General features: G+C 40.0%; 2 protein-coding genes across 5 annotated transcripts in view; one reads left to right on the forward strand and one right to left on the reverse strand.

The window, feature by feature from the left end:
• The window catches only part of PREX2 (phosphatidylinositol-3,4,5-trisphosphate dependent Rac exchange factor 2), a 299299-nt gene extending 293030 nt beyond the window's left edge, over nt 1-6269 (reverse strand). For 2 of the 4 annotated variants that reach the window (XR_015247064.1, XM_086696065.1), the window contains exon 1: nt 5691-6268. Coding sequence is in view for 3 of the 4 variants with exons in the window: in XM_086696065.1 (XP_086552191.1) it covers nt 5691-5831 (141 nt within the window). In the remaining variant the exon portion in view is untranslated. Of the gene's footprint in view, nt 1-5690 lie in introns of all 4 variants that reach the window. The other 2 variants (XM_086696066.1, XM_086696067.1) reach the window with 2 other exon arrangements.
• The window catches only part of CPA6 (carboxypeptidase A6), a 525192-nt gene continuing 515820 nt past the window's right edge, over nt 5699-15070 (forward strand). The window contains exon 1 of the mRNA XM_086696069.1: nt 5699-5954. The gene's annotated coding sequence lies outside the window, so the exon portion shown is untranslated. The remainder of the gene's footprint in view (nt 5955-15070) is intronic.

Below are 15070 nucleotides of genomic sequence, written 5' to 3' on the forward strand. Positions count from 1 at the left end.
CATGTAGCCCAAAGTTTTTGTCTTCATGTGCCTACAGTGTGGAACAGCATTGCACACTGATTTGCCAGGGACAATCCGGGTTTATATCTGTTTCCCAGTGTAATTAGTAACCACTCCCTTTCACTCTCAGAAGTGTCCCAGTTTAGGGACGCCTGGGTGGCTCAGCGAGTTAAGCATCAAAAATCAGCTCAGGTCATGATCTTGCAGTTCATGGGTTCGGGCCCCTAGTCAGGCTTGCTGCTGTGAGTGCAGAAAGCCTGCTTTGAATCCTCTGCCCTTCTCTCTCTGCCCCTCCCCTGCTTATGCTCTCTCTCAAAAATAAAACATTAAAAAAAAAAAAAAAGAAGTATCCCAGTTTAGACAAAACGTGTATCACCATCCTGCCTCAATGCCATAGTGAAGTGTATCTACATGATTTTCCAGGTCCAGTGTAAAGTAAAAGTATGAGGCCTTTTGCTCAAAAGCCAGGAAAAAAGTGCTACTAGAGGTACTGAAATATGAAGCTTTTAACTTTCTTGTATCTGCTCTACTCACACTCCATGGTCCCAGTGGACTTCACTCGTAAAACACAAGTTCAAAGATAAAACTAGCACAAATTTCAAGATGGTGCTAGCAGAGCATTGAACCAAGTTCCAGGTCGTCTGGAGCATGAAGCCAGTGCAAACTGCACAGGATACACACCCATGAAGTCGGCCCTGCTCTGCCCTTTTCCTGTCCACTCGAATGGGTCTAAGAAGCCATCCTGATCTTGGTATGCCCTAGGAGGACTGCAAACAGGAAACCAGTTGCAACCCACTATTGTCCAGGCTTGCAACGTTAAATACTGGGTATTCGGTCCATAAAATCACGTCTTTTGACAAAATGTGTTACTTCTAATAAAGCACAAAATTATATCTCCCAAGCAAAACAAGAACATGCATTCAAGCAAATTTGGGCACTCCCTGCATTTTATCTATGACCTAAAAATAACTAATCCAGATAATGCAACCTACCCAGGATATCAACTGAAAATTTAGAATACAATGAATTGACATAATGGTGCGTTACAAAGTCTTTAATACCACAATGCCTGATTTAAACACTGTTTCTGTTTTAAATGCAGGTACTACATGTTTAATTTAAAACTTTTTGTTACATAAATTCCTATGTGCCTGAGTGAAATTTAAATAATTTCTACTATCTATACCAACCAAATAAAAGAAAACTGAGAATTTGAAGGATGATGAACTGTCCTTCAGAATGGGGTGGGAGGGGCACCTGTGTGGCTCAGTCAGTAGAGCGTCCAACTTTCAATTTTGGCTCGGGTCAGGATCTCGTGGTTCGTGGGATCGAGCCCTGCGTCAGGCTCTGTGCTGAATGTGGAGCCTGCTTGGGATTCTCTCTCTGTGTCCCTCCGTTCACTGTCTCGTGCACTCGTGCTCTCTCTCTCTCTTTCTCTCCAAATAAATAAATAAACATTTTTAAAAAAAGAATGGGGTGGGAGGTTAGAGGATGGGTCATTGATTCATTCATTCATCCAGTCATTCAGCAAGTATTTACTGAGTACCTGCAATGTCACAAGCACTGCACAAAATTCTAGGGAAAAAGACAAGTAAAATATGGGCCTGTGCTCAAGAAGTTTACATTCTAGTAGAATGAGACAAAGGTAAACAAATACATGCATAAGCTTCCCTTTGGTGAGAGACAAGAAGTAACTACAGGGAAGAGTGGTACAAAGCAGTGAGTCCTCTAGCCTGGTGGGGAGGGAAGGGATACGATCATGGCAGTTTCCTGAAGGAAGGGAGCCCTGAAGGCCCTGCAGGAATGCAAAAGGATGTAAGGGCTACCAAGGAGCAAGAGAAACCTGAGAGTCCATGGAAGGAGTGAGCCACTCTAGGAGACAGCTCTCTAGGGTGGGAGCGGGGAAAGTTGTTCTCTCCTCAAGAAGTTAAAAAGGCAAAGAGCTGGAAATGAGAAGAGAGAGGGATCAGAGGTACAAAAGAAGTATAAAAGCATAAAACTTTCATAGAGTAAGAAACGTTTTCCCCTTCAGCTCATATGATCATTTAACCAAGAGGAAAAGATATCATTTTGTTTGATTGTTTATGGACCTGTAAGTAAAAATATGTTCTTGGAAAAACTAACAATATGCTCTCTATCTCTTCATAATAAAGATAAGAGTACCCTTCATCCATGTTAATGGCTGAAACAATGACAGAAATCTAAAACAATGACTAATCTGACAAATACTTACATTTGATGTAGAAATGCACTATCAATTTTTTCAACAAACGTAACACTGCACTTATTTAATACTGCAGCTATTTTTAATGACTTTTATTATTTTCTGCATTTCTTTTTTTTAAGTTTACTTATTTTGAGAGAGAGAGAGAAGAGACAAGGAGCAGGGGAGGGGCAGAGAGAGAGGAGGACAGCAGGTCGGAAGCCAGAGGGTTCTATGCCGACAACAGCCAGCCAGATGCATGGCTTGAACTTAAGAATAGTGAGATCATGACCTGAGCCAAAGTCAGATGCTTAACTGACTTGAGCCACTGAGGTGCCCCTGTGTATCTACATTTCTTATCAGTCCTTCAGGATGGACTCCCAGAAGAGGAATTGCCAGGCCAAAGGGTTTGAGTATTTTTAAAATTCTTGGCACATTATCAGGTTAGGCTAAAATGAAAACTAAATTGACTACATTAACTGAAGGTGACCAAGTAAAATACATGGGTATTTAGCGTTGCTATAAATAAAACTCAAAAAAGAAATACTCAAAAAAGAAAATCTAAAAAGTGTATTATAAGTACATCTCAGGTTTTGATGGTTTTGTCCAAAAGGAAGTCAGGGTAAACTTTTGTTTAGGATGCTATTCAGGCCAATGAGTGTGTTTGCGTGTGTGTGAACAGGTATGTGCACAAACACTGCATGTTTGTGCACAAATAATGGACAAAGAAAAATAAAAGTGGAAGAGTCCCTAATTTCCGAATGAAATAAGAAGAATGAAATTATTAAATGACTTGTAAATAGGTACATACAATTTATTCATACCTCCCACAACTTCTTACCCAACTCAATATAGCAGTAAGTTTTCAATTTTAATAATCAGGTGTTAAGATTAGAAGAAAACCTGATATGATAAATAAAGATCAATAATAAATTGGTTTTTTAATATAGGTTGGGTTAGCTGTCCGTTTCTATAAATTAGGACTCTGCACAGTACTTTTTTCATATGCCTCCAAAAAGGAGTGACTAATGGAATTTAAGAAGTGACTAAGATTTTTCAAAAGCCAAAGGACTTTGTCACCAATAAAGTTTCATGAAAAGCAAATCTGAAGCTATTAAAAGTCAACTCTCCACTTCACACTAGTCAGAATGGCTAGTGTCAAAAAACAAGAAATTAAAAGGGAGGGCAAAGGCTTGGGGAAAAGAGAACTCCCATGCACTGTCGGTGGGAATGCAAATTGGTGCAGCCACTATGGAAAACAGTATGGAAGTTCTTCAAAAGACTAAAAATAGAAGTACCATATGATCCAGTAAGCCCACTTCTGGGTATTTGCCCAGGAAAAACAAAAACACTAATTCAAAAAGACATATGCACACTTATGTTTGTTGCAGTGCTATTTACAATAGACAAGATAGGAAAGCAACTTGTGTCCATCTATAGATGAATGGATATAGAAGATGTGGTATACACAATGGAATATTACTCAGCCACCAAAAAAAAAAGAAAAGAAAAAGAAAAAAGAAACCTGGCCATTTGTGACAACATGCATAGACCTAAAGAGTATTATGTTAAGTGAAATAAGTCAGACAGAAAGACAATGTGTAATTTCATTTACAGTGGAATCAAAAAGAACAAGACAAACAAGGAAACAAACAACAGCAAAAAGGGATAGAGTCATAAATACAGAGAACAATCTAGTAATTGCCAGAGGGGAGGGAAGTCGGGGGGACAGGTGAAACAGGTAAAGAGAGGGGCGCCTGGGTGGCGCAGTCGGTTAAGCGTCCGACTTCAGCCAGGTCACGATCTCGCGGTCCGTGAGTTCGAGCCCTGCGTCAGGCTCTGGGCTGATGGCTCGGAGCCTGGAGCCTGTTTCCGATTCTGTGTCTCCCTCTCTCTCTGCCCCTCCCCCGTTCATGCTCTGTCTCTGTCTGTCCCATAAATAAATAAAAACGTTGAAAAAAAAATTAAAAAAAAAAAAACAGGTAAAGAGAATTAAGGGGTACACACTTCTAGTTATAAAATAAGTAAGTCATGGAAAAGTACAGCATAGAGAATATAGTCAATAATATTGTAATAACTTTGTAAAAAAAAAAGTCACCTCCTTAAAAATATGCTTTTTTTTTTTTTTTACTTTGCTTCATGGAAGTGCATGGGAATCCAGTTATCACTGATTACCCATATATTCTCAAATATCCAGCCTTTCCAAAGAATGTGGCCCCTGGGGGCTCAACGACACTGATTTTAATTTGAGAAGTCATACAGAAGTCAACCTGTGCATCTTACATCCCTTGAGATACTGTTCTCTCCTTGCTGTAGCAAAGAAGTAAATTCCTCTACCATAATTATAAGCAGAAAGTTTACATCGTACTAAACCCTAAGCAGGAAGTCTGGCCTTTGAAACACTTCCCTTGGGACCAGGGCGGGTATGGAACAGGGAGGTAAAAGGAGCAAAAGGTTTGAAGGTTTGAGTGAGGCTGCAAAGGCTAAAGTCTCTCGGGTCTTTAAATGATGCTCTCGCAGGCATCTGGGTGGAGAGAAGCCAATCCTCAAATGCTTTGTCTTTGCAACAGTGAACAGGAAAATTCAACTTGTGAGTGATGTCTCAAAAGTTTCTTTCACTCAATTTTGCCCCTTCTGGCTCTAAAATGAATGAAACGTTTCCAGAACAGGCTTCCAATGCCACAAGCTGAAACTTTGAAACAAAGTTCCTGCCAGTTCTATGAAATCTTGAAGCCATTTGACACAAGTTTTATGATAACAGCTCTCCTGGGCTCCGTGTGAACAGGGAACCCAGGAGCTGAGCAGGGAGCAAATTTAAACCCAGGGCGGGGGATAGGGGTAGAAGACTGTAGGGGTAGAATGGGGTGAGCACCACATGTGGCTTTAATATCCAACAGCTGCTAGAGATCATAACCCCGCTGCTCTCTCTGTACCCCCCACCAGAATCCCATGTTTCAAAGAGTATCATAACTGAAGGGACTTCGCTGCCATGTAATCTGAAGAACGAACTCAAGTTCCAAAAGAATCAAGGATTCGTTATTTTTTTAACTAAATGTACCTGAATGTAGCAGACTGACTTGAATCACCAAGCCAAAGCCTTAAAATAAAATTCCAGGAGAGGAAGAGAATTTGGGGGGGGGGGGGGGGATTACACAATGCAGGCCGGGACGGGGGTAAAGAAGAAAGAGGAAAGATGGGGCAGCAGGGACTCCCTGCACAAGAGGTTCTCCCACTGGAGCTAACTTTTCAAACCCGCGGCTCTCCAAGGCCCTAGGAACTCAGCGCGTGTCCAGGCGTGAAACAATCGCCGCGGGGGTCCTCGCGCCCACGAGCGCGGCGTCGGCTCGCGGGCTCGTGGTTCCCGCGATGCCGGGACCCGTGCCCCGACCCCCGCAGACAATGCCGCGCCCGCTTCCCGCCGCCTCCTCGGGGTCCGCGCCCCGCTCCGCCCGCCGCCTCCCGCGTCGCCGCGCGGGGACACACTCACCGACACCAGGAACTCCAGCGTGCCCACATAGTCCCGCTCGGTCTTCTGCAGCTCGCTGAGCACGCACACGCGCAGGCGAAGCTGTTTCTCCAGGTCCTTGGCGCTCTCCGCGCGGCCGTCCCCGCGGCTCTCGTCGCTCATGGTGGGCGGCGGGACGCGGGGCTGCGGGGCTGCTGCGCTGCGCGCTGCCCCGCGCGCCGGCTGGTGTCCGGCGCCGCGCGGCCAGAAAGGAAAAGTTGCTGCGCCTCCGAGAAGTCCGAGGAGGTACGGGCGACTTTACATGCTGGGGAGAGTCTGGGGTGGTAGGAGAGGGGAGGGCGCCCGCCGGAACTCCGGCGCGGGAGGCGCGAGGCTTTGAGGAGACAACTCCCGGGAGAGGGGGCGCCGGCCCGGGACCTGCGCGCCCGGCCCCACGGCTCCGGCCTCACGCGGCCCGGGCTGGAGGGGAGGCGGCTCCGGCAGCCACAGCGGTGACTTGGACATTAATCAAATGCTTTGTATCCATGTGACTCCGACCCTTTACCCTTCGCCAAATCTCAGGAAAAAGGAAACAACCCTGGGGAAGTGTGTTGCGTGCCAGCTAACTAAACACACACACACACACACACACACACACACACACACACACACACACACAGTCAGCACTTGAGATGGAACTAATTGGAGATTCCCAAACCTAGGAGGACGTACTGCAAGACACAGCTCGAGGGTTGCTCCTATGACTCCCGCCTATTGTTTAGCTTTAATGTGTTTTGTACAAATCCTGAAAGCAAAGAAACAAGTCCCCACGGTTACATAACTGGATGGGAACAAAACAACCATGGTATTGACCCTCCCGTCTTTGAAAAGAAACACATTGATTTTTGGTTTTGTTTAGGCACAAAATAGGTTTGCTTTTAAAAGCCCCCAACTGAGAATAATTCACAGGGCAGATACCCTCCCGCCTGCACTTGGAAAGTCAATTAGCATAATAAATGAAGACACTATGGGAAAGTGACAGCCTGGCCCAAACCATAAACTCCAGATACAATAAGCTTCACCACTGCAGTGTGGTGCTTTGGAGGGAGATGCTTTGCATGTCTATAACTGTTTTTCAATATCAAGATAGTATGTAAATTGAATCACAGGCGAGAATATGTGTGCCTGTTTTGTTTCTAAGAGCTGCTATGATTTAAGACAGTGTCACTAAATGAACAAAGCTATTATTGAATAGTTATCAAAAGATACATAGATACAGTTATAGGTATATGGATACAGATACATTCTTAGGATTTGCAAAGGGAGAGAAACACAGAGCCTGTCCTGATTGTGATGGTTAATGCTTGTTACCTTTTCTCACTTGGAAACGGAGTCAGGAGCTAATGAGCACTGAGTATTTACAATTCCATGCAAAACAATCCATGTATATTTTTGTCTCGATAATAACCACGTTAAATTTTCAGTGTCATTCTTTCCTACTCAGAACTTGAAACAGTCCACACTAATAACATTTAAAGAAATGGAAGAGCAAATCATTTGGATGCAAGAAAATAGCCTGTTAATCTTTTCCAATAGTTGAAAGCATTAGTCCAACTCTGAAAAATGAAGATGCTTTCCACATTACTTACATTAAAATAATTTCCAGTTTGCCAGATCACACCTTTTCAGCACATGGTTTCACTGTATGTCTCAAAGAGCAAAGAGGGATGGTCATTTTCATCTTTCATTAAGAGCACAGCTTTTGAATGATGTGTGAGGAGCTGATGGGCAAGATATGATTTTCCTTTGTTTTGTGGATGGCTAACTAGAGGTGGCTGTGAGCAAAGGACAAAGAAGTAAATGGCTTCACACCTAATGACAAAAGAACAAAGGACAAGGCACATTAAAGGGCAGACCTCACAACCCCTAGTAAACAATAAACAAAAGAAACAAGCGGAAGACAAAGGAAACGCACATCCAGTGATGAATGGGGAAATCAAACATGATTGAGGCTTTTTACATTGTGCTACAGGCAGCAAGGAATGAATGCATTTCCTCCTCCTTACGTCTGTACCCTTCTCTCGTGTAAAAAGTAAATAAATCAGGCTTTCCATCAGCTGTTGTCCTAGATAAAATAACATTTCTTACCAATGGCCCCCAATTTCAGAACTGTTGATGCAATTATCCTATAAAAAAAAAATAGGCTGTCTACAACCCATTAGAGCTTCAGTCTCACCTCTGAGAATGATAAAATGAGTTTGAATCACTAGTGGAGTTTTAAATACCCACAGCATTTGCCTCCATTCTATAAACACATACTGAGTACCTCTGTGTGTATTGCAAGGCACTAGGGCCTGAGGATTCCAGAGACCTTGATCTCTAAGCAAATATTTCTCAAGGTAGTTCACAGACCATTACACTGAGGTCTTGTTAAACATTTCTGGGCCCCATCCTAAATTTATTAAATGAGAATCTCAGAGGTGTAAGCTCCAAATTCTCTTGACAAGGTCTTCAGATTATTCTTAGGCACAGTAATATTTGAGAGCCACCATTCTAAGGAATTATAATTGAGTGAAAGAGCGTGTTACAAATATAAGTGATGTATTAAAAGGAAAACTGCAAGGCATGCTTTGCTAAAAACAAAAAAAGTGCAAGGAAGCTAGCAGAAAAATATTCAAGTGTGCAGATTCAGGTGTCTCTCAGAAGTGCCTATGTAGAAATTATTATGACATTAACAGTTTCTGCTCACTCTTCTGTTCCTCAACATCATTTGTAATTAATGAACAGCTTCAGAACACTATATAGTGCCTTCTGCCAGGCAGCTCTCAGTGTCTTCTGTAGCCCTGGCAGGAGTTCTTAATTCCTTATCAAAGACCTAAGAGCATAAGAAAACAGGGCCAGAGGATCTGGAAACCTTCACTTTGATGGTAAATAAGGTCTTTCATAAACTCTGAATGTGTTGTATCCCTCCCTGCTTCCTCAATTGAAACTTTAAGCTCTGCCTGCCAGGAAGAGGGAAGCAACAACAAAAATGATGGACAGGATCCAGTTTTTTCCTGAAATGCTAATGAGGTTGAAGCATCCAGTAAAAAGGAGATGGTAGAAAAGAAGATAGTGGGAAAAGGCTAAGTAGTAAACTGGCTCAGCCATTAACTTTATTTCCTATGCATGAACTTGGTGTGGTTAGAGTCTATTATCATTCAGAGGCCAAAGCACCGTGCACAGTAGGTTTTCTTTGATCAGGCCTAGAGAATAACAACTCCTGGACAGAGAATCCAAGGTGGTCTCTTTACAAAAAGAGAGCTCCCTTATAGATATCAATATCTGTATACATTGTGTATAACTTGTATTCCTTATAGAGATCATTGTAGCTTCCCTACCATTCCAATATTAGTATTTGCCCAGGTAAGGTAATAAATCAAATTGGATGTGGAAGTCATTGAAAGACAATAGCACTGGACAAAAGGAAGGAAGGAAGGAAGGAAGGAAGGAAGGAAGGAAGGAAGGAAGGAAGGAAGGAAGGAAGGAAAAGAAAGAGAGAGAGAGAGAGAGAAAGAAAAGAAAGAAAGAAAAGAAAGAAAGAAGGAAAGAATAAGGAAGGGAGGAAGAGGAGAAAGATTGCTTGATTGCATGGCCTTAGAGAATTCTAAGATTCAGACTGTTTTTTATTTGATTCTGGCATTTCCTTCACTACTCTGGCCTAAAGTAGATGATTCTAGATTATATAGTATAAAAATATTATAGATACATTGGAGCTGTATAAAGCACAATACAAGTCTTAGATAAGAGGTCATTCTAGAAATACTTCTTAATTTCATTATGTTGTAGTTATAACAAGCATAGTATGTACTGGAGTACATAATTATTTGTATCACACCAATTCAAAGATTTTAGAATGTGTATTACCTAAAAGGACAAAATACAATTTCATAGCTATATTTTAATTTTATATACAATGTTTATGGCATAGCAAACTAAATAAATGTTTGAATAGGATTATTTTAGGAAGACTGTAAAGTTCTTAAAGATGTGGGCACTAGCTTGATCAACTCCAAATCGTCCTCATGGCCATAATCTAACATGGAATGGATAATCGCTTTCCTCATTATGGAAACTTAACCTACAACCATCCCTGTAAAATAAACAGCCGGGTTTTGTCTGTGATTAGTCTCAGAAGAATGTCATCTTTGCATTGTGCCATCTGCCCGCTTAGCCTTTCCTTCCTTTAAAAATCCTCTCCAACCTCACATATCTCTCCTCCCTATAAAAACTTCTACCTGGTTGTTGTCTCCTATATTAACATCCTCTAATGTGTTCTCTAGGGTTAGCATTCTAATGTGTGTGTGTGTGTATTATTTGATTATTATCAATATCTAATATCTGTATGTAATATAGATAATTTATAAAAATTACATATGTTTATGTCATCGCCTGCTTGTCTTAGCCTGGTTTCCTCAGAAAGCAGAGACCAAACTTAATGTGAAGACAGTATATATGGTAATGTGATCCTAGGCAGGAGGAGTGAGGAAAAGAAAGAATGGAAAAGAGAAAGAGGGAAAACCAATACAAGAATGCATAATAGAGTCGACCATCCCATGAGAAGCTAGATGCGCTGTTCTACAGGACCTTCTGAGTAGTCTTATGAAATAAATACATCTCAGAACTGTCCTGAGGGAAGAAAGAGGGAAGCACTTACTCATCATTTCCTATTTCCAGTTGGTCAAGGATTGCCCCATTAGGCATTCATGGGACCCTGTATTTGCATGTTACCCATACATGAGTGATCAGAGGTTTTCGGGGATAAGATTTGGAGTCAGGAAGCAAGAAAGGTAATTGTTCCTGTATTAAGTTGCTCTGAGCATTTGAGGAACAGCATCCATGGTCATCAAGAGTAAGAGAAGATGTCAAGAGAGTTTTTCCTGGAATACAAGAGGGGTTTGATTCTGCTTCAAACCCTTCATGATCAGGGCAAATATCATTTATGACCCAGCCCCTCTGGCTTCATTTCATGCCACTCCCTCCTTTGCAGATGAACCCCAGCCACATGGGAATATGTTCAGAATTCTCACAATGCCAAGCTCTGTAGCATAGTCCTTTTTCCCTATGACAGCATCAGTTACACTTTATTGTAATTGCTAGATCAATTGATAGAATTCTTTTTTTTATTTTTTTTATTTTTTGATGTTTATTTATTTTTGAAGGAGAGCGTGAGGGGGGAGGGGCAGAGAGAGAGGGAGACACAGAACCCGAAGCAGGCTCCAGTCTCTGAGCTGTCAGCACAGAGCCCCACTCAGGGCTCGAACCCGCAAACCATGAGATCATGACCTGGGCCGAAGTCGGAGGCTTAACTGACTGAGCCACCCAGGCGCCCCTCAATTGATAGAATTCTTTCCCAGACCACAGTGTCTTGAAGGAAAAGACTGTTATCTATGTGGCTCTAGAGCCTCTCCAGAATCTGGCATGCAGTTGTAGCTAAATGGATATTTGTTGATTGAATGAATGAATGAATGAATGAATGAATGAATGAAATGCACTGGAACTCTGTTGGCCTCCCAGAGTTTAATCATTCTATCTCTAAATGAAGATAGGTCTTTGTTTAGACTTGTTTACTGAAAACAGATTGTATAATGTATTAGGCTAGAGAATTCCCATAAATCCCCTTATTTCTACCTCCCCAACTCAGTTTCTCCTATTGTTAGTATCTTGCATTAGTGTGGTACATTTGTTACAATTAATCAGCCTGTATGTATGCATTATTAATAATGAACGTCTATTCCATACATTAGAACCCACTCCTTGTGTTGCACTTTCTATGGGTTTTAACAAATGTACGACATATATCCACCATTACAGTATCATATAAAATAGTTTCTAAAAGTCCCCTGTACTCCATGTATTTGTCTCTTTTTCCCTTCCCCCAAGACCCTGGAAGTCCTTTTTACTCTCTCTATAATTTTGTCTTTTACAGACTGTCATATAGTTGGAATCATACATTATGAGTCTTTTCAGATAGACTTCTTCCACTTAGCAATCTGCATTTAAGTATTCTCCGTGCCTTTTCATGGCTTGAGAGCTCATTTCTTTTGATCACTGAGTAAAATCCCAGGATCAAGATGTACCTACCATTTTATCAACTTACCTGTTGAAGGATGTCTTGAATGCTTCCAGGTTTTGGCAATTAGGAATAAAACTGCTGTAAACATTAGTGTGCAAATTTTGTATGGACATGAGGTTTCAACTCATTTGTGTAAATAACAAGGAGCACAATTGCTGGATCATATGATGAGAGTATATTTAGTTTTTGTAAGAAACTGCCAAACTGTTTCAAAGTGACAGTCATTTTTCATTCCCACCAGCAGTGAATGAGTGTATTGCTTCCACATCCTCATCAGCCTTTGGTGGTATCAGGACTTTGGAATTTGGCCATTCTAATTGGTATATAGTGGCATCCCATTGTGTTATTTTATAATTTCCTAGTTATAAATATAAGGCTGAATATCTTTTTATATGCTTACATGTCATCTGTATATCTTTTTTATAATGTGTCTGTTAAAGTCTTTGGCCCAGTTTTTAATTAGGTTGTTTTCTTATTATTGAGCTTTAAGAGCTATTTGTATATTTTATACAATAATCCTTTATCAAGGTATGCCTTTTGCAAATATTTACTCCCAGCCTGTGGTTTCTCTTTTTATTCTTTTGACATTGTCTTTTTGCAGAGAAGATGGCTTTGATTTTAATGAAGTCCAAACTATCAAGTTTTTCTTTCATGCATCAGATTTTTGATGCTCTATGTTAAAATGTTTGGATTTATCATTACCAAACCCAAAGTCACCCATAATTTCTCTTATGTTGTCTTCTCAAAGTTTTATGTTTTGCATTTTACATTCAAGTCTATGATCCATGAGTTAATTTTTGTGAAAGATGTAAGGTCTGTGTCTAGATTTGGTTTTTGTTTTGTTTGGTTTTGGTTTTTGGTTTTTTGGTTTTCTGGGGTTTTTTTTGTTTTGTTTTGTTTTGTTTTGTTTTGTTTTGTTTTGTTTTGTTTTGTTTTTGCATGTGGATGTCCAGTTGTTCCAGCATGATTTGTTGAAAAGATTGTCCTTTCTCTATTAAATTGCCTTTGCTCCTTTTTAAAAGATCAGTTGATTACATTTGTGTGGGTCTTTTTCTGGGCTCTCTATTCTCTTACTTTGATCTATTTGTCTGTCCTTTCCTCAGTACCACATAATATTGATTACCCTAGATTTATACTATGTCTTGAAGTTAGTCCTCTTGACTTTGGTCTTCTCCTTCAATATTGAATTGGCTATTCTGGGTCTTTTCCCTCTCTGTGTCAAACTCAGAATCATTTTTTCAATATTCACAAATTAACTTGCTAAGATTTTGATTGAAATTACATTGAGTCTATACATCAAGTTGGGAAGAAGTGACATCTTCACAATATTTAGTGTTTCTACCCATGTACATGGAATATCTCTTCATTTATTTGGATTTTCATTGATTTCTTTCATCAGAGCTTTTAAATGTTTCTCATATAGATATTACACATGCTTTGTTAGAGTTACACCTAAGTATAATTTTTAGTACTAAAAATACGAATAAAGCTGCTATAAGCATTGGGGTGCAGGGTTTTGTGTGGACATAAGGTTTGCCAAATAAATGGTCTTGTGTTTTTTATTTCAAATTCTAATTGTTCATTGCTAGTATAGAAGAAAGCAATTAGCTCTTTATATATTAGCCCAGTATCCTGCCAACTTGCTATAGTCACTTATCAGTTTCAGATTTTTATTGTTACCGTTTGCATTTCTACATAGACAATTATGTCATCTTTCAACAAGGACAGTTTTATTTCTTCCTTCCTAATTTGTATACTTTTTATTTCCTTCTCTTGTTTCATTGCATTAGCTAGGAATTCCAATACAAAGTAGAATAGAAGTGGTGAGAGCAGAGATCCTTGCCTTATTCCTGATCTCACTGAGAAAGCCTCTAGTTGCTCACCATTAAGTATGATGCTAGCTGTAGATTTCCCTACATGTTCTTTATCAAGTGAGAAAAGGTGTATCCGTTTTTTATAATGATTTTAATTCTTATATTGATAACATCCATACAAATAAGGAACACACTTAAATTAGTTTTTCCTGTTTTAGAAAATTTATACGATGTCTCTTGACCACCCACTATATTACGTGAGACTATTAACAATTCTTTCTTTCTCTGACTCTCCAGCTTCTAACTTTAAGCCATATCTTTAGTTTTGATCGTCAAGGTTGATAATATTTATCTTGTGTAACTGAATTTAAAACATCCATGTTTCTCTTTAAAAATGTAAAATCAGGGGCATCTGGGTGGCTCAGTTGGTTGAGCATTCAACTTCACCTCAGGTCATGATCTCAACGATTCGTGACTTCAAGCCCCACATCAGGCTTTCTGCTGTCAGCACAGCGCCAGCTTCAGATTCGCTGTCCCCCCTCATTCTTACCCTCCCCCACTCACACTCTCTCAAAAATATTTATTTTTTTAAATAAACATTTATAAAAACTTAAAATTAATAGATTGTTTATTATATGACTATTTAAATAATGCAGACATAAGTAATGTGATAAAATTGTACTTCATTCTCTTTAGGTCCAAATTCAAAACCCTCAGCACACTCAGGGACCGCTTCTAGGTTAAATGGATTCTGTTTCATAACATGCCATCAATTGCTAAAAAACATGCATGACATTTCCTGGTTTCCATCATACCTGAACCATGACTTTATTACACAGTGTCTTAGGATTTTGGTTTTATTTTCATTTTTGGTGGAGACTAATTTTTTTGTGAAAAGAAGAAATGTATCCTTTTTTTTTTTTTTTTTTTTTTCACAAAGTCAAACATTCTCCAGCCCCTTAGGTACTATCTATTGCTTTCTTTTGTTTTTATTCTGCTCTTCATTTTTCATGGAGCCCTCTGATTTCATTCCCAGTCTGGACCGATTGCTTAATTATCTGATCAAAAACGTGATCCTGGGATTGTTTTTCCAAGGCTTTCAGTTGAATTCCACCAACTCTCCTTTCAGAATCTTCTTTCTTGGTATATTCATTTTCTAGGGCTGCCATAACAAAGTATTAATATCTCACAGTTCTGGAACCTGGAAGTCCAAGATCAAGATGTCAAAAGGTTGGTTTCTTCTGAGGTCTATGAGGGAGAATCTGGTCATGCCTCTGTCATATTGTTGGGTAACCTCAGGCATTCCTTAGCTTATAGATGATGTTCTCCCTGTCTTCACATTATTTTACCTCTATGCATGTCTGTGTTCAAATTACCCCCTTTTAGAAGGACATAGTCATATTGGATTAGGGTCTACCCTAATGACCTCATCCTAATTTGATCATCTGAAAAAAAACTTTGTTTCTGAAGAAGGTCACATTCATAGGTACTGG

This window comes from Puma concolor, chromosome F2, assembly GCF_028749965.1.
Source record: "Puma concolor isolate L17-30 chromosome F2, mPumCon1.1.hap2, whole genome shotgun sequence".
Lineage (NCBI taxonomy): Eukaryota > Metazoa > Chordata > Mammalia > Carnivora > Felidae > Puma > Puma concolor.